General features: G+C 44.4%; 1 protein-coding gene across 2 annotated transcripts; it reads right to left on the bottom strand.

The window, feature by feature from the left end:
• Nucleotides 1-674: 674 nt before the first annotated feature.
• On the bottom strand, nt 675-18,334 carry NAA30 (N-alpha-acetyltransferase 30, NatC catalytic subunit). 2 transcript variants are annotated; one of them, XM_083167772.1, is made up of 4 exons: nt 17,603-18,334; nt 12,133-12,256; nt 6,790-6,845; nt 675-870 (listed from the first exon to the last, which is right to left on the bottom strand). In XM_083167772.1, the coding sequence occupies exons 1-4, from the start codon at nt 18,107-18,109 to the stop codon at nt 865-867; spliced, it is 693 nt and encodes a 230-aa protein (XP_083023898.1). In that variant the 5' UTR covers nt 18,110-18,334; the 3' UTR covers nt 675-864. The 2 variants fall into 2 exon arrangements, with proteins under 2 accessions (XP_083023898.1, XP_083023897.1); XM_083167771.1 differs by lacking the exon at nt 675-870 and adding an exon at nt 1,228-3,323 and having other exon boundaries at nt 17,603-18,332.
• Nucleotides 18,335-19,825: the final 1,491 nt, after the last annotated feature.

The raw sequence follows: 19,825 nt of genomic DNA, 5'->3' as shown, positions 1-19,825 counted from the left end.
GCGAGCCACCGAGCCCGAAGCGTGGCGAGCGAAGCGAGCCCCGCGAGGGGACGGTATTCGTTCGCTCGCCACGCTTCGGGCTCGGTGGCTCGCTACGCTCGCCACAGGTTTATATCCAACTCCATGCCCACTTGGATAGTAGGGGTATGAAAAGGACCCATTTTTCCCATTGAATTCCATGTTAAAATGGACTCAGTCCATTTTAACATTGATTCCTATGGAAAAATCGGGTCATCGCATCGCATCGCATCGAATCGCATGGTCGCATGCGATGCGATCTCCCGATCCGACCCGATTTAGAAATCGGCAGCCCAGTTACTACATAAGTACCAAAGGTTCTATACTGGTGTAGAACAGTCAACACGAGTTTCACACCTTCCAAATGTATTAGAAAAGGGAACAGTAACGCACTTGGCCTAAAGTATGTAAAGTGGTACACAAGCAATAATGTACAACACAAACCCACGTCAGCCAATTTCCATGTCAAACCTATGATCCACACACAGGCAGCCATTGCTGATGAAGACTACTATAATACCACGTAGACGCAGTATGGTCTCTTTCTGCAGTTGTTCATATTGTTGAAAACACAACCGCGATGTTGTAGCTACCGCAAGTTTTGTTCTCTGTACAGCAAAAAACAATGACGGAACATAAAGCTTATGTAGAGCACAATACATAAACAGAACCATTTTTATTTTACAGCTCACACATTTAACAACCCCAATTAAATTTCATCTAAAGCTTCAGTGCTAATTATGGCATGTAAAACATGGCGACAAGGCCTTCGTCAGCCTCCGATAGCACTCAAGTTATCAATTGTCTCCGTGTTTGTGGAGGAGCTGCTTGGAGCATGGTGATCGTTCAGCACTGAAAAGGATTAAGGCAGATGAAAAGAACACAACATCATGTAATCAGTCCGACATTGAGATATAAACAAATGATATTTTGTTGACCAATTTCTGAATGCATTTCAAGTACAGGTTAAATGCAGTGAGTGACCACAAGTCTTAAAATTGAATGACATTACAGTATTACCAAGGATGCAGGTGTGTACTGAATTGTGACTGTACTCCGTCAGCAAGGGTGAAATTATTATTATTATTTTTTTTTAAACACTAACATACAATACAAACTTAGTTGGAGACAGGTCAGCAAAAGCAGGACAAAAAAGCAGACCACCAAAAAAAAAAAAAAAAAAAAAAAGTCAAATAAAAACAAACACCCTTTCTATTTCAAACATACCCTGGAGACCCCTCTTTATTTAACACGGATTGTAAAACACTGCAGAAAATTGGAGACATGTCCAGAACACTAGACTGAAACAAATAGCATTTCTTGGCGCAGATTCGATTATCCGTGAGGTTAAACACTGGGAACTATTCAATCACTTGACCATTTGCACGCACGTAACCCATAGCTCCGCGGTTAAGTTCCCAGAGCTATGAAGTCGTCCCACACGGTAAGCACCAGATAGTACACTTAACTCAGTTTTTCGTAGCCCCAAACTCTGCACACAAAAATTTGTGTTAAATGCATACCGTTACCGAGTTGTAGCTGTAATTAAATCAGGCAGAGCTGCAGCTGTGCAGGTAAACCCCCTGGCTGATTGAATCTGCCCCATTTGTGTTGCGTTTCCTATAGAATAGAAGAGTAATTACTGTTGACCAAATAAGCCCTGTGTAAGCAGACCTGATCATTGCTTGCAAGTATTACAGCTGAAAGAAAAATTATACTGAACAGTCTCGTTTAAACCTTTAAATTCCAAAAGGAGAAAAACAAAAAATTGTATTGGGAAGTGATTTTTTTTTTACGAAAAAAACAAAAAACCCTGTAATACAGCAGTAAGGCCAATAGAACATTTGAAGATTTAAACACTGGAGGGAATAACCTCTACATATACTTTTCTCTCTCACAATGAAAATACTCTAAAAAAACTGAAGGAAAAAAAAAAATGGACAAATGTAAAATTGTGATAATTTGTTCATGCAAAACCACTATAAACCCTGTATCTGTAAAGCTGCCCCCCCTCTATGGTAAAATTAAATACATTTAGCTGCATTATATTATATTTTTTATTTATTTCCTAGATCAAGTACTACGGAGGACTTAAATAAAAATTTAGAACATGTAGCTGAAAGCTAAAAAAAAAAAAAAAAAAAAAAGTCAAATCAAGAAAAGAAATTTATTAAAAAATAAGGATATATATATACTAGAGCGGTTCTTTAGAGATACATCCTTTTTAAATAAAACCATACCAATTTACAATAATTCTTTTAAAATCCCAAGCTCCTAAAAAAAAGTGCATCCAGAACCAGCATAGATTTAATAGTATTGTTTACTTTTTTCTTTTTTTAGCAGCTGAAATGATTCTTTTAATTCCCTTGATAGCTTACACTTTTGAATGCAATAATGACAAAAAAAAAAAAAAAAAAAAGATATATATAAAAAAAAAAAAACCCTTTGAAATAATTTACTTTCAGAATTTTAAATAAAAGCACAGATGGACTTCCTTTCATGATACAATGGAAAGGGGTATAAAAAGGAAAAGCATGCATTTTACTAGACAAACATACTTATTTGTACAGGCACTGGCAAACGCAAACACTATTCCTTTCTTAATACAGCCCACCCTAAAAAAAAAAAATTTTAATTTTTCTCTTTTTAAATGTACTGAGGTACCAAGATTTAAGAATGTAATTCAATTCAATATAGAGAAAATAAAAAATTAGGTTGGTTTATGCCTTCCTCAGAAAACTATGGCAAGATTTGTAGTATAGTTAGCACAGTTACAGAATTTTACATCTGTCATTGGCTGATGTAATTCCGCCCCTCCCCCCTCCCCCGAGAACAAAAGATTATAGCTCACATAGGTTTTCTGATAAAATGTTCAAATTTTTTTTTTTTTATCATCTTTTTTTTTTTTCTTCAATATAACAAACAGTCAGTAGATTTGCAAATGAATGAATAGGTCTTGGCTAGCAACTGGCACATCTCTCCGGTACCAAATGAAAGTCTTCTCGAGGTCAAGGAAATAATCCGTTTTAGTTCAGGACGTACGCGCCATGCCATAGTGCAACAAATAGTGCGACACGCAATGGGATACTGATGGGAGGAGCTGCATGGAAGTGAGATCCTGAATGAGCATCGAATGGGGATTTGTTCCTCGATGCGACCGTCTTGTCTTAACGCAACCACAGTTTAAGACGCAGTGCATCAACTCCGTTTAAATAGTATCTGAACAGGCGTTTATCTCGCACAAAGCCAAGGTTTTCATAAAGTTTCAAAGCAGACTTGTTTGTGATTTCTGTTTCCAAGACAACCTGTTTAAAAACAAGACCGCAAGAAATTCAGGTCATTCATTTATTGCTGAATGCTTGCAAGTTTTTAGTGCTGAAATACAGACCAGAACTGTGCTAAGAAGCACCACAGCCTGGCAGGGAAGTGGAACTGCACTGGTTTTGGAAATTGCAGGGTGCTAGAATCTGTATACATTAATAGGGTGTAGCTGAAGCGGCCGCAGAACAGAGAAGCATTCTATATGGGTGCCTTTTATGGATCAGTGACAAGTTTTGTAATGGACCTGTCATTGTGTTGGAAAATGCTGAAGTAAAATGGGACTTAGAACCTGGGGAGTCACATATACCCTTTTCACACCGCAGAAATAGCCCCGATCCGACCCTGGTCACTGTGCGGGGTGAAAGGACCTGGTTGGGTCCAGCAACAAGGCAACCCAACCAGAGTTAAAAGAAGGATTTTACTGGGTTGCTGGGCAGTGTAAACGGGTGACCTGAGCCCCATTCACACTACAGGGAAGAAGCAGCATCAGTTCCAAGAGCTGCCTCCTCCCCAGCTCCCCGATGACGTGCTGCCAATCTGCCCCGCCTGCTGATGAGGTCAGCGGCCCAGCTTATTGCCGGGTAACTTCACCTTGCAAATGCTGGGTTGCTCCTGAGACGGACAAGTGTCCAAATCCCGCGTGTGACCTGGCATTTGCGATGTGAAAGGGGTATAAGGTATTATCAATTCACTAGGAATAGGTATTTCATACTAACATGAAGGCGTGACCACGATATTAAGCAACTGGCTAAGAACTTAGCGGCCCTCGCGAAGGTAATAATAGCTCGTAGATGGATGTCCCCTTTGGGACCGCTACATGGAGAATGGGTTAATCTGGTCAATCAGACCAGTGAACACGAGAAATTCGTACATGCATCCAGGGGCACGAGTATTAAATACCAGGGCATATGGGGCCACTGGAACGGGTCAGCTAAACACAGAGTTAACAATAGTGAGAGGTTAAATGTATAAGCACTTTGTTTAGAATGTAGAAAGTTGAGAAGCACGAATGAGGCAGGATTCCCTCTTACACAGAAAAGGGCCTCGCAGCCCCATAAATAAATAAATAAATATATATAATTTTTTTTTTTTTTTTTAAGTTATCATTTTTTTTTTCCAGTGGGGGGGGGGGGGGGGGGGGTGCACAAAGTGCACGAGTAGGATATGCGCCAGAGGAGATGTAAGAGATAGTGGTCACAGGTTATTCATGCACATAGTGGGGATGCTGCCACTCAAGGCCACACAGAGTGATTGCCATTCGGTAATATTCAGCCTAATTAATTGGCGGCACATAGATACGAAATTTGTTGGAAAAGGTGTGTAGAATCACTATTTGAATATTTTAGATAGTAAATAATGTTTTTTTTTTTTTTTATTTCTCTCTTCTCTTTTGAGGATGTTGACTCTGTGGTTGTAATACTATACAATCCGGACGGCTCAGGGAATGCTAAAAGCCATGCTGGCTGCATAGATAGGTGTGTATAACATCAAGATAGAGGGCTCCCCAGAGAGGGAAGGGGAGGGGAAAAAAAAAGAAGAAGGGAAAGGTAGGACAAATGAGCTAAAAGAGCGGTGCCGAGTCCAGGGGTGCAAAGTGGGCATTGTGCAATAGGTCAGGGGTAAATTTTGAGGTTAAGTAGGAGAGGTCTTTTCAGGGGGAGCGTGGGTAGTCATGCTGTGATATTGTCTATGTCCGTGTTTATGTATATGATTTTATACGGTACAAAAGTGGCATGTAACAAGCTGTGTCTGGAATAATGACAATACATCTTGTACTGTATGATGTTTATGTGTGTTTTGATATTGAACGTTAAATTAAAAAAAAAAAAAAAAAAAAAGGAATAGGTACTTTATGAATCCAAGTTTCGAAGTATAATACAGGATCCATATCCAAGTCGTTTTTTTTATATAAATTGCATGCTTCAAGGGCCAAAGATGTGTGCCAACTACTGCAGTGCTCCATAATATGCAAATTAGGACTCATGGAATTTTATGGCAAAGTTATGTTATGCTGTTCTTTTAATGATAGTGTAAACCGGACATTTCTATGGCTCTGTTGCATCACCCTGAAAGTCAGTGACTACCTGAAAGTGCTAAGAGTTTGGAGGAGCCTGGCTCACACCGAAAGCAATTGGGTACCACTCTGTACTGCGATGCTTAAGACACACACAGTACATTGAGAGCCTCCTTTCGCAATAAACAACGCTTTCCTTATGCCTCTGTAGCACGGGCGTCTTCCTGCAACTTACTCTGTTAAAATGAATCTTATTTGCAAAATGGAGCAAACAGGACACAAGCAGCGTCAGCTGATTAAAATATGCGTCCTGCCGATATTCTGTATGTGGCTGCAGGTGCATCTGCATGAGAAACGCCATGACACGGTTTTCCAGGAAAATTGTAACAGAACGTTTTTAATGCAGATACAGCAGCAGTCAAACAATATAGGCACGCCACATTTTAAACAGCAGAAGCTGCTTGTGTGCCCTGCCTATATTCTGTGTGTGACTGCAGGCATAACTGCATACAAAATGTTATGTAACAGTTTTGCTGGCAAACCTTGTATCATCGCACTTCGTGAGCAGATACACTGCAGTCACACACAGGTATAGGTAGGTCATATCATTTTAATCAGAAGCTGCTTGTGCATCCTATTTGCACAGTTTTGCATATAAGATGCACAAAATAAAACCTATCGTTCCCAAGTCATATGGAGCTCACATGTTGCGTAACGCAACTCGTAGTACATGGAGGAAAGATGTACATGAACACGTTTGTTATGGAGTTCTTATAGCAGGGATGGGAACCTTCGGCCCTCCAGCTGTTGATGAACTACATATCCCAGCATGCCCTGCAACAGTTTCAGCATGGCCAAATAGCAAAACTGTAGCAAGGCGAGCAAATTTTAACAAAGCCTCAATCACTTGACTTCAGATCATTTGCCAGCAATAACTAAAGTAATTCATATACCTCGGCATTTCAGCGGATATTTTGCACATTGGCACTCAAAGGGTTAAATCTATTTTCTAATGTATAGTCAGACTTTACTCATTTCTGTGCTAAAGGTGTCATTCATAGTTGGTTTGAATGTTAAAGGGGGATACTCACTTTAGTATTCTTAATTTAATGGCTGTCCTGCGTTGCTCTGGCGATGTGTTTACATGTTGCCATAGTTAAGAGGGCTGGCCCGGTTGTTACTGGCTGCTGTGTGGCTCAATTACGGATTAGCACAATCCGGCTAAATGGATCTGCTTAGTTCTGTTGCCTGGGCCAGAGATTCGTCAATTCCGGTATGATGTGTGAGCCACCGCGATGATGGGCTTCAGTTCAGGTGGAAAGTGTTCTGCGCACTGTCTATTTATTCTTTGTGTGTCCTGACAAAGGGGGCCTGCCCTATCAAAATCTCTACCTTCCTGTCAAAATGAACAAAGCAGTACATTGTGAAACTCTTACCTCATCACAATCCCCTTCAACCATGGCATAAATAGCTTTCTTCACCAAGTTTGTACCTGCAATTTAGATGGAAATCATATTTAGCTGTATAGACAATAATAAGAGAATGGGAAGATGATGGAAAGATCGGTGTTTGTCTATGTTCACGTGTCCTTTGTCATTTAACAGGTGAAACAATTGAAACATAAAATATTACCAATTTTGTCAGTCTATTTCCTGAAGAACCATAAGCCAACATTACCGGCATCACCTAGAACAGAAGCAGGCCCATCACAACCGTCTGCACCAGATTCCTGCACACACTTATCATGCATAATGCCATCCTACAATAATTACTTATACCCCTTTCACAGCAGTCTAAATTCCTGCGTTGGGCCGGGATTGCCGGTCCTCGGTGCGTGCGGGCAGGCCAGGGATCCACACAGGCGGCGGATGAAGATGATGCAGCTCTCCAGCCCCCTCACTGCAACCGGAGAGCTGCATCATCTGCGCCCACCGCCTGTGTGGATCCCCAACCTGCACCGAGGACCGGCAACCTGGGGTGAGTACTGTCCACTGCCTCCGCCACCATTCCACCTTCTTCCCACACCAGAAAATGCAGGGACTTTTCTGGTGTAAAAGGGGCCAACCGAGGGATGCCCCGGCACGATCCCTGGGCCATATTCCCGGGTGGGTCCCTGCATTTTCTGGTGTGAAAAGGGTATAATACAAACGTTTGCTTTCTCTATTTTATTTTCCTTGCTCCAAGGGTAGGGCATGGCTATGTTACGTTATATTAACTGTACCACTCCCCCTTATGAAAAGTTGTATTCCGCTAGATAAAAGAGCAGTGCATTATGTCAGCAGCAATAATGAGGAGGGGCGGTAGATGTAATGCATTTAATACCTAGATCCATAGTCCACTGCTGTAGAGCCAAAAACGTTTAAGTGGTGTTCTCTGGCTCTCAGAACTAGAGAACTTTTCAGAAGCAGACACCAGTCATTCCTATAAAGCAGGCCTGTGGCTCTGCAGCTGTAGTAAGACTACAGGTCCCGGCATGCCCTGCCACAGTTTTGCTATTGGGGAATGCTAAAACTGTCAGGACATGTGAGTTTTGCAACAGCTGGAGAACCACAGGTTGGTAAAGCCTGCTGCATTCCATAACAGATGCATACAAAAGGGTTACACCCCATATCGTTTGCAATATCGCTAGTGCTGCAAAACGAACGATCATAGTTACATAGTAGATAAGGCTGAATAAAGACTTGCTTCCATCGAGTTCCACCTAGGTTTTTTAAGGACAGATTATGATTCTTATTTGTACCCCTGGATGTTTTTAACCAATAAATGTTTGTCCAACATTATTTTAAACAAATTTATTGTGTCTGCCGATACCACTTCTTCAGGAAGAGAGTTCCACGGTTTGACTGTTCTGACCGTAAAGAATTTTTTTCTTCTAAGGGAACGAAATCTTCTTTCTTCTAATCTTAACTCGTGCCCTAGATTCCTTTCTTGCAGTAAAAAGGGTGCTTGACAGTTCCTTATATTGGCCCCTGATATATTTGTACATGTTGAGCATGTCCCCCCTTAAACGTCTCTTTTCTAATGTAAATAGTCCCAAATTGCTTAATCTCTCCTCTTAGCTTAAATTCTCCATTCCCCTAATAAGCTTTGTTGCTCTTTTTTGGATTTTTTCTAATTCTATGATGTCCTTTTTATAGTGCAGGGCCCAGAATTGTACTCCATATTCAAGGTGAGGTCTAACCAATGCTTTGTACAGAGGCATAATTACTTTTTAGTCCCTAGTTTCCATGCCCCTTGAGTGGTGAGTTTTGCTGGGGCAGGACAAACCTACCAGGGCAAAATGTTGGAATACCCCCCCTCTGCTGCCTGTCACATTCAGCAGTGACGTCGGCGGCAAGCTGGGGGATGTTCGCGGCGGCTCGGGAGGACTCGGGTCTCTGGGGTGGGACGATGACGACTCGATGTCCTGCGCCAGTGGTGCATACCTGGACACCACTGGAGCGCATCTATTCTATATTAGTGGTATGCCCGGAAATTTTTCAGTACAGCTCGCTGCAGCAGCGCAGCCGAGCCCGGAAAATTTCAGGGCATACCACCCAGGGGGTTAATACACGCTAGAATTCTGTTGGCCTTTTTTGTTGCTATATTACATTGAGCACTACACCCCAGTTTGTTATCTATTTGGACTCCTAGATCCTTTTCGAGTACTGAATTACCCAATTCATCCCCGCTTAGGTTATAACTAGCGCACTGGTTATGTCTCCCAAGGTGCATGACCTTGCATTTGTCCACATTGAACCTCATCTTCCACTTTTTTGCCCACTCATCTAGATTGTTAAGATCATTTTGAAGCATGGTGACATCTTCTGACGATTTAATAACTCTACTCAATTTTGTGTCATCAGCAAAGATGGATACATTGCTGAGTAACCCCATCCCAATATCATTAATAAATATGTTAAATAAAATGGGCCCAAGAACCGAACCCTGTGGCACTCCACTTAGAAATGGTATCATATTTGATACGGCACTGTTCACAACCACTCTGTTCTCTATTAAACAGCTAGTTCCCTACCCATCTACAGATACTTGCCCCTAATCCCAGGTCCTCCATTTTATTTATCAACCTCTTGTGTGGTACTGTATCAAAAGCTTTAGCAAAATCTAGGAAGACCACATCTACAGCATTTCCATTATCAAGGTTGACGTCCTCATAGAAGCCCAGTAAATTTGCTTGGCATGAACAATTTTTCACAAACCCATGCTGGTTAATACTAAGTAAACTATGAAGGTCTAAATATTCCTGGATCCCATCTCTTAAAAATCCTTCAAATATTTTACCCACTATTGATGTTAAGCTCACAGGTCTGTAATTAGCTAGGTGATACCTTTTTCCTTTTTTTGAATATTGGCACTACCTCTGCTATTCTCCAGTATTTTGGTACCTTACCTGATGATAGTGAATTATCAAATATAGAGGGGTCGCTAGTTCCTTCCTTAATTCCATTAGTACCCTAGGATGAATCCAATCTGGCCCTGGTGATTTATTTGTTTTGATTTTGCTGAGCCGCAATATTATTTCATTGGTCGTGAAATCAATATTGAGATCCAGCTTGTTCGTCCCATTTGTGGTACCTGTGAGTTCCACTGTCTGCTCTCCCCTAGTAAAACACTGATGAGAAGAACCCATTTAACAGTTCTGCTTTTCCCTTATCCTCTGTAAAACATTTACCACTTATATCGGTTAATGGGCCTATGTTTACTTTATTTATTCGCTTACTATTTATGTACTTCTTGGGGTTGGTTTTGCTTTCAGTGGCTATACGCTCTTCATTTTCCCTTTTAGCTACTTTGATTGCCCCTTTACAACTTTTGATTGATTCTTTGTACTTGTTGACCGCCTCCTCATTTACGTTATGTTTATAGAATTTAAACGCTCTTGTTTTATGGTTTGCGGATCGTGGGTTAAAAATATTGTTAACTTATCTTCAGTGCAGTCGTGGAAACCCCAGCGGAACATGCATTCAGTAACGGTATAGTCAGATATGACGCATGTTCAGACAATGGGGGTTAGCGTTAATGATCTGTGGGAATGTGCATTAACAATATCGTTATCGACATAGTTATGGTGCATATTAATGTAAATCTTATAGGACCAGATGCACTAAGCTTTAAAAGTGATAAAATGGAGAGTGATAAACCACCAACCAATCAGCTCCTACCTGCAATGTCACAAGCGGTGTTTGAAAAAGGTCAGGCAGGAGCTGATTGGCTGGCTGTTTATCACTCTCCATTTTATCACTTTTGAAGCTTAGTGCATCTGGCCCATAGTGTGTCCACTTTAAGGGCCAGATTACCCAAGGGCAGAGTTTAGGCTGCTGCACATGCACCTCATTGAATATGCCTCTTACCCCCTTACTAGGATGACTCACATGTACATGAGATAATAGGAAGAGTGGTTGCATTGCTTGTGATGAAGATGCGTTTTCAACATCAAACAAGGTGCCCAATAATAGCACTTATATGGGACCATGTAGCGCTGCATGGCATATTGAGGGCTAAATGTACGAGGGCACGTTTTAAGAACAGTTTAGATGTGAAGTGTTAGACATGAACATGTGGCATAGTGGTCAGGAGCACTGAATGAAAAATGGAATGGTCTAGGTCAGTGGTTCCCAAACTGTGCCGTGGCACCCTGGGGTGCCTTGGGACACCTGCAGGGGTGTCTTGTGTTGGTGGTCCAGAACAAATTCAAAGTATATATGGTCAATGTAACAGGCAAATCCAGTGCTTGTGGCTGCCAATCATAAAATGTGTGGACAAACTGTTTAATTAAGTGGTGAGGGACAGAATTTGCCAGGATGGCAAAGGATGACAGGACTACAATTGATGTACTTTAATATGTTTCCCTGATTTACAAATAGGAAACTATTGGTCTAAGGGTGCCAGGATTCAGAAAAGTTTGGGAACAACTGGTCTAGGTACTGGTTATTGTCACGTAAGCACAATGTATATAGGATAAGGTAAGTAAATGCACATAAATGGTATCAAAGTTCATGTTGTACTGTACAAGAAGGAGCAATTAAACCAGGCATGTCCAAACTGTCGCCCTCCAGCTGTTGTGAAGCTACACATCCCAGCATGCCTTGCCACCATTTTAGCAAAACTGTGGCAAGGCATGATGGGACTTGTAGTTTCACAACAGCTGGAGGACCATAGTTTGGACATGCCTGGATTAAATGATGAAATAAAACTGAAGCAGCCTTCAGAGCTGTATGGCCTAGTAACAAGGTGGTTATGCAATGGAGAGAAAGCACTACATAATATAGGAGCCGTTAAAACGGATCCTGTATAAAGGTTATTGTCCCAGACAGGTGTTTCAGCACCATCCTTGACAACATGCATGGGTACGGTACATTAAAGATGGCAAGGCAGTGCACCAATTCCTCCAACCCCTAAAGGCTCATACACACTGGGCGACTGAGCTGAAAGTCGGTCAAAACAGCATGTTTGAGCGGCTTTCAACTGAAAGCCGCCCAGTGTTTATGTCCCGGTGATGAGTGGTGAGCGTTTCTGCAACATCGCTGGGAAAGCCGTTTATCTGCTGGTATAACCAGCAGATGAGCAGCTTTGAGGACGGCTTTGCATAGATCGGTGCCGGGCAGGGGGATACACACTGAGCGGCTTTCCCCCCCAGCGATGAACATGATCATCGCTGTCCATACACGCTGGGCATAGTCTCCCAGTGTGTATGGACCTTTACATTAGCCATATATGCTGGAGACACTCAGAGTGTAAGAAGGGAAAACTAAATAGGAACCACCAGACAAATTGCCTACCAATGCCCTTTCTTCTGTACTTGGAATCCACTGCTAACATGGCTATATACCCTCTTCGGAACATCTTTTTGTGCATATCCAGCTTGCAGACAATGGCGCCTACGCACTCTTCTCCTACCACGGCCTGGAAAACAAAATGCATATCAATATATTATGTATAATCAAAAGGAAACCGCACGTGTAAAACTTATCATTGGGGAAACAAAACTCATAACTAGGTGCGACCAATGCCGACACAGGTTTACTTTTCCTCCAGACAGGGCAAATTACAAGCACCGATGTCAGGAGTTGGAAGAACAGAACATGGCAATTAGGCGCTTAGCAGCAAGTTCACTACTAACTCTGTGTGGCCTGCACAGTCTGCCAGATGAGAGGAGACTGAATTGCCTCACCAGGGGAGAGAGCATGATAGGGAATCTCTAGTAGTATAGGGCCTCTGCATTTATTCTAAAGGCATGTTTATAGCGTACTGCGCCATGGCACAACGTGACATAACCCTGGAGACTGCTACAGCATGTGCAGCTTTCATTCTACCACCCTGCATTATCCAAATCCCATGCAGTTCCTCTATGTTGTGGTGCTCCTAGCACAAGTCTGGTCTGCATTTCAGTGCTGAAATACAAACCACACTGCGATAGAAGCACCACAGTAGAGAGCAACAGCCCAGGCAGGGAAGGGGAACTGCATGGGTTTTGGAAGAAGCAGGGTGCTAGAAGGAACACCAATTTGGATATCATATCCCCACCATGAATGTGGCATGGGGAAACACTCTGGAAAGTTATGTGAAGGAGGTAAAACTGGAACATTTACCAATGCACTGCGACCTCGCTGCCCAGATCATCCTCCTTGCATGGCTAACATTCTGGGAAGCTGAGCATTAGAAACATAATGGGAAACGCCTTCCAATTAAAACATACAAAATCCATAACAAAAGAGATCAGATGCAAGTAACAATTCTCACTAGAAAACCCTTTAGACATTATCTACACTCATCTCTTCCCAGACAGGGTTTAAAGGGTATTATGTGCATAAGATGCTAGCACTATTAGGAGCTGATCTGCTGTAAGGTACACATGGTTGCAGTCCCACAAAATAGGGGTGGGGACCTTGTGTTGAGTAGAGAAGCTACAGATCTGTCCTCACATCCCCCCTGCAGTCACCCCAAACAGCCCCTTTTGGTGCGCTAGGACAGGCTTCTTCTGTTGTCAAATGCGTTTTAGTTGCAACACAGTGTGGCAAGGATGCATAAGGATTCAAAGGGGCGGGCCCGCCGTCACAAAAAGGGGTGGACCAGGCCACCGGCGTCACAGCGGACACGGCCACCCCGAAGGCTCTACACTGCTGGGGAAGCGCCGGGCATCGCTATCTACAGCGGCGCTGGGCTCCCCCAGTCACACCAAAGGGGTCAGAGGCAGGCTATTTTAGCGGGGTGCTGCCAGAGGTGCAGGGCGCATTTTGCCCTTTAAAAATTGGGCAGGGTGTTTCCTAGCGGGAACACTGAGGAGACACATATCTATATACAATATAGACTCTGCAATCACTTATAGATCTAAAGGCGACATGCTCTGAATCTGTATACCAATTGCTACAATGTATTAGGGCTGTTTATTCCAATACAAGTTTTGTTCCATCAGTCATACACAATACTATAGATCACATTGCTCAGCAGTTGGGACACTCCCGGGCTTATTACCACCCTGATCTACTGGATCCATTCCGCACTGGAAGGCACGCCGGATCTGATGTCAAACACCTCTGATTTGGCCAGTTTTCATTAGCTATATCGGCATGGGCACTTTTAATGAGCATTCTAGCACCCTGCACCTTCCCTAAACCCATATAGTTCCCCTTCCCTGCCTGGGGTGCCACTCTCTGCTGTGTTGCTTCTAGCAAAGTGTGGTCTGTATTTCAAAACAGAGATGCAGACCCGTACTAGAAACCCTACAGCAGAGCGCGACATGCCAGGCAGGGGTTTTGAAAGATGCAGGGTGCCTAAAGAACACTGCTATTCAGTGTGTGACTGCAGCTGTATCTGCAAATGAAATACTGTAAAGGTGCCCATACACTAGTAAAGGTGCCCATACACGTTACAATTATTGTATACAATATCGCATCTCATAGCATATTGGTTTTGCGATGATATCAGATGACATGAGATCTAGTACAAAAAGTATGTGCTGCACATACTTTTTGTACTAGATCTCATCTCATCTGATCTCATCGCAAAACCGATATGCTATGAGATGCGATATTGTATACAATATTGTATACAATAATTGTAACGTGTATGGGCACCTTAAGATTTATCTGCAGATCTGGCTGGTTGGAACAAAAACATGGTTATGGATGAGTGACAGTTTGTCAGTTTTCCAGCATTTCCAAGCAAATGGTCAACTGTGATTTGCTCTCATCCATAACCATGTTTTTGTTCCAACCAGGCAGATCTGCAGATAAATCTGCGTGTGTATGGCCACTTTTAGACTGTTACCAGGTAACCACTAACAGTCTATGTATATGTATATATGTATATATGTAGATATGTATGTATATATGTATATATGTAGATATGTATGTATATATATATATATATATATATATATATATATATATATATATATATATATATATATATATATATATATATATATAAAAAAAAAGGATCAGGACTTGAATCGCAAGATGTATGTGGACACATCTGTATTCCACTGTCCCCATCCTGCCATGCACTTAGCCAGGAGCAGATGGTTACCGTCATGGGTTTAATCGCACAACTGGCATTCTCTGATTTAAGTGACCGCCGCGATGCTGTTTAAACCACGCAAAAGGCAGAAAACAGCATTGGTGCACTATTTTAGATGGATTTCTGCTTGCACCTTAACAGGAATGTTCTAGTTGGGCCTAACAACTCTGTCAGCTGAATAGCTCTATTCAAATAGCCTTCAATCAGATGTAAAAACTATAGAGAAAACACTCAGACTCTCAAGAGCAACTTAACTCTGAGTCCCAAGTGAATTTGTCAAAATAGGCGTGAAAATTGCCAAGCAAACCTTTTGACCTGTAATCTTTACCTTATATAGGATTTTTTTTTTACACTTAATTTGAATTTATATAACAAATGTGAGAGACGCTGACTTTTTAGCAGATATTTTACACATCTCTCAGATGTTGGCACTCAAAGGGTTAAACTCATTTTACAAGTGAATCAATTACAATGTGGATTCTATTAATTCAGTTTAGAAATCAAATGTAGAGATGACCTGATTATATAGCTGGAACACTGGAAAAAAAAGGATTCTTTTAGTAAAAATACAAATACAGCCAAGTCAATTAATTGAAGTTTAGTTAAATATTCCACCCCAAAAAAAAAAAAAAAAAGGGTGACGGCGCTGGCTATTTTAGTAGATATTTTGAGGATCTCACAGCAACGTTGACACCGAAAAGGTCAATCACATCTATGCTTAGAATTGAACTACTAAACCCTAAAATTCAGAGTGCTGTAGTGGAATGTCAGGTGAGGGTTCTGCTGTGACATCACTGGCCACTCCCTCCAGTATGCAGAACAGGCCTGTCAGCTGTCAGTCTCTTGTGGTATAGCAGTGAATGAGAATGGTGGCTATATCCAGGAACTTACCGACTGTTCAAGAGGGGAATTCAACTGAAGAAAGTGCCCACTGCGCACACATTGCCACTTACGTTAGTGGCAACTTCACAAGTCTCCCCCTTGCACCCCGACACTTGCGATGTGGGTGGATTGCATGTGCCCTTCCCAAATTAATTCCCTTCAAGGATTTCAGACACCACCCAGCTCAGTAATGCACTATAAACGGCAAACTATGGCCTTACTCTATAAATACCTTCACTGCTGAAACGATCCATGACTTGTAGTCATACAAGACTGTACTTCAGTAGACAATACAATGAATTGTATCACTGAAGGAACCTGAATTTACGAGGACCTGTATGCTTGCACAACGGCATTGTGACATGTAGCATGTAACGAAGCGGCTGTCTAAAGCTACTATGTACAACAAACATTAGCTCTCACATACAGTACATAAGGCCGGCATAGAACCTGGGTAACTTTCCTAATCCAGTTGCAGCTGTGATACCCCAGCTGCTGTATCGCATGCGATACATCATATGCGATCCAAATCATGACTGCAACATACGACAAATTCTTGTGGCAGCCATGATGATCTCCAGATGCGATGGGTAGAGATGTACGACCTGTTCTATCCCAGATCATTCCCTGCAGGAACATGCAGACTATGCAAATACCAGGTAACCCGAGTGCCTTCACCGTGGTGTCCTGCACATACTCTATGTACGCTGGGGTATGGTATAACTCACCGACAGTCAGGATTCGAATAGTGGTTTCTCCAATATCAGAATTTCCGATCTTGCAGGATCGGTGGTGAGCTGAGCTCGCCACTTATCCTATTTTCCCTCAATGGGGGCCATGGACCGCCACGAAGGAAGATAGTCCGTATAAGTCGGGAATCCGACTGTTGGGCTCCTAACTTTCTAATTTCGACTGTCGTGTGTCATTCGGCACCCGTACATTGGCGCTCTATCACTTGTGGAAATACAAACACTATAATAATTTGGCAGCAATTGCTGACAGCTACTGGGATTAACTCCAGTTGCAGGAACCATCACCTCACAGCTGCTGGAACTAAGACATGAACATGGTGGGAGTTGTAATGCTCAAACAATGCATTACAAAGTATTCAGATCTGTAGAAATAATACCGTATATAGTATTCATTCTAGCACTACAGGTCACAGTAGGTAGCACCTCATGTCCAGGGTGTGCAGTTTAGGGCCCTCCCCCTATGTAGTATTCATTCTAGCACACGGCATCCATCAAAATCTGTGGAGCTCCTCTTCCGTGCTGGGGTGTCACCCTCTGTTGTCGTGCTTCTAGCAGAGCGTGGTCTGTATTTCAGCATGGATATGCAGACCAAACCTGTTAGAAGCCGCACCCTAGGCAGGGATACAATGAAATCTATAGGCCCAAATACACTACGCTGAGTTATTGGATGTAATACCTCGGCATACATAACACATAAGATGTATTGTATGAGATGCCAATCAAGGCTGTGGCACCTGGCAATTCCTTGTGGCAGCCATGACGATCTCCGGATCTGTCCCGATGGGCATGGGACCATGCATCGGGATGCAAGTCACATACGATATGGCGATTTATTGGCACGATAGGTCTAAATCGTGTGAGAACGAGCCATAACATACTAGTGTATTGGGATCTTACATGTATATACTGCAGGCACCGGGCTAATGCTAACATATGTACATATACAGTATTCTGGGTACACATGCGGCCTTTCCTGTGGCCACCTAGCTGCTGTAGGCCTGCACTGGCCAGTGGGGTGGGAGCAGCAGTGCCAGAACTGAGGAGTCAGGGGTGAGGGCAGCACACGGAGTGGCCTCTGGGGGCCCCGGGCACTCACCAGGAAGCAGAGCTGCGGCCAGTTGTGGATGAAGTACCGGTAGGTGTATATGGAGTAGGGCTCGGACAGGTCCTTGGTGATCAGTCTCATGATATCCGGCATCTGGAGCTCGGACTCGTAGCGGACGTATCGGATCGAGCCGTCCCCGTCGTCCCCCCGCAACGTGCAGCCGGCCATGCGGGAGGGCAGGGCGTCCTCGGCCGCCACCCGCTCCAGCCCGTTGGGGGCGGCAGTCCGACCATCGTGCGGGGGGAGCTTGCCCTTCAGGGCCTTGAGGTGCCGCAGGTCGGGCCCAATCAGGCCGTTGAGCTGCTGGTGCTGACGGCGGTGGTGGTGGTGCTGGCGACGGTGGCCCTTGGGGCCCTCGGACGCCGGCGTGTCATACCGGCCTTCCTCCTCTTCTTCTTCCTCCCCGTCTTCCTCCTGCTGCTGCTCGTCCCCCGGCAGGGCGAGGCCGACCCCGGGGTAGTGGGAGAGCACGCTAGGCCCCGACGGTGCGTCAGCCATCCTGAGGGGAGAGACAAGGCCGCGTTATGCACACGCAGCCCGGCCCCGCATCACTCAGCCCCGGCCCCGGCCCGTCTTCCGAGCTCCGCTCACCCGCGGCCGTAAAGGGAGGGTGCCGCCGGCAGTCAGCACGCAGCGCTTCCGCCTCGCTTTTACGACACTTCCGGCGGCGCTGCTGCTGGCACGGGAGCTGGTGGGGGGTGTGAGGGGAAGGTCACGTGTCATTGCTGGAGGCCGCTGCCTGCTGCATCCCCTTCCGCTCATGTACTCGGTGCAGCTGCAGCACGGGAAATTGCCTGCGCCCCCTACAGGTCACATACGGAGGGGGATATAGCCCCCTCAGTATTATATATAAATAGTATCCCTCTCTGAGTGTATACATACCTCCCAACATGACCCTCTCCAGGAGGGACACAATGCTCTATTCCTGGACTTCCCTCTTAATTTAGGATCACCTGTGTGGAAACACCTTTCTTATCAATGAACCTGTTTAACCCCTTCAGTGGCAGTCCCGGAAATTTTCTGTGCCACGCGGGCAGTCCCGGAAATTTTCCGGCCATGCCACAAACTTACAGGTGTGCGGCAGTGGTGCCTGCAGGTGTGCACCACTGGCGCAACCCCTTGACCAGCGACCCCCACCAGGCAGCTCCCTCCCCACCTCAATTGTTGTAACCCCCCCCCCCCTCCCCACCTTTGCTCTGGCGATCATACAGAGCTCCCCTGCCGCCGCCATTACTATGGGAGAGATGGCGCAGGCTTGGGGATGTTCAGCACGACTCTGGGGACTCGGGACCGCTCGAGTGTTCGGGCGCCCAAGTCCTCCCGAGCCGCCCCGAACATCCCCGAGCCTGCCGCCTGCTGACGGTCAGTGTACTTGTATGATTGGCAGCGGCCACAGCGGCAGGGGAGCTCCGCTAAAGACCGCTGGAGCGGAGGGGCTGGGGGGGGGGGGGTCACAGGAGGGGAGGGGAGTGCTGGGACTCCTTTCCCTCATCAGTGGACGGTTTCTCTGGGACAGGAAAAACCTGTCCTATTTAGGTACTCCTGCCCCAGAAAAACCCACCACTGAAGGGGTTAAAGCAGGTGATGGCAATCCTGAATTAAGAGGGAAGTCCAGGAACAGAGCACTGTGTCCCTCCTGGAGAGGGTCATGTTGGGAGGAATGTATATATAACATGTATGCACTGTATAATAGGCTCCAGCCCTTCAAAGTAATGGAACAGTAATGCCAGCTGCGGCAGGTGTTATAGAAATGGCCATCGGTGCCTTTGCCATCGATGGCAAAAGTACAAATGCCCATCGATAGTGTAAAACTATGCAATAGGTGGCCATCGATAGTTTTATATATCGATGGTCATCTATTATGTTTGAGTGATTGGCCTGTGGGTCAAGCAAAACACGTGGGCGGGGTTTTGCGGGTGACATCGGCCATAAACCATCGATGATTTTGAATCATCGATGGTTGATAGCCATCCCTAGTGTATGCTAGGGATGACCCTCCACCATCGATGATGGTCATCCATCACATAGTTTATTACATCGATGGCGACTGCACCAATGGTCATCCCTAGTGCATACCTCCCAACTGTCCCACTTTTCGCAGGAGCATCCCGTTTTTTTGGGATGTTCCTGCATCCCACCCAGGCTGGCACTGTCCCGCGGCGGACTGGGGGGGCAGTTGGGATTCCCCTTGTGTCGCCCATGAATATACAAAGC

The sequence above is a fragment of the Crinia signifera genome, chromosome 12 (assembly GCF_055691185.1).
Source record: "Crinia signifera chromosome 12, ASM5569118v1, whole genome shotgun sequence".
In the NCBI taxonomy this organism is placed as follows: domain Eukaryota; kingdom Metazoa; phylum Chordata; class Amphibia; order Anura; family Myobatrachidae; genus Crinia; species Crinia signifera.
Note: the sequence above shows the minus strand (reverse complement) of the source record. Positions and strands in the feature narration are given on the sequence as shown.

Coding starts and splice junctions, on each gene's coding strand:
- NAA30 (XM_083167771.1), bottom strand. CDS start 18,109: ATGGCTGACGCACCGTCGGGGCCTAGCGTGCTCTCCCACTACCCCGGG. Junction 6,846..12,132: donor GTACAGAAGAAAGGGCATTG/GTAGGCAATTTG, acceptor TCTAAATTGCAG/GTACAAACTTGGTGAAGAAA. Junction 3,324..6,789: donor TTGAAGGGGATTGTGATGAG/GTAAGAGTTTCA, acceptor GTTTTTAAACAG/GTTGTCTTGGAAACAGAAAT.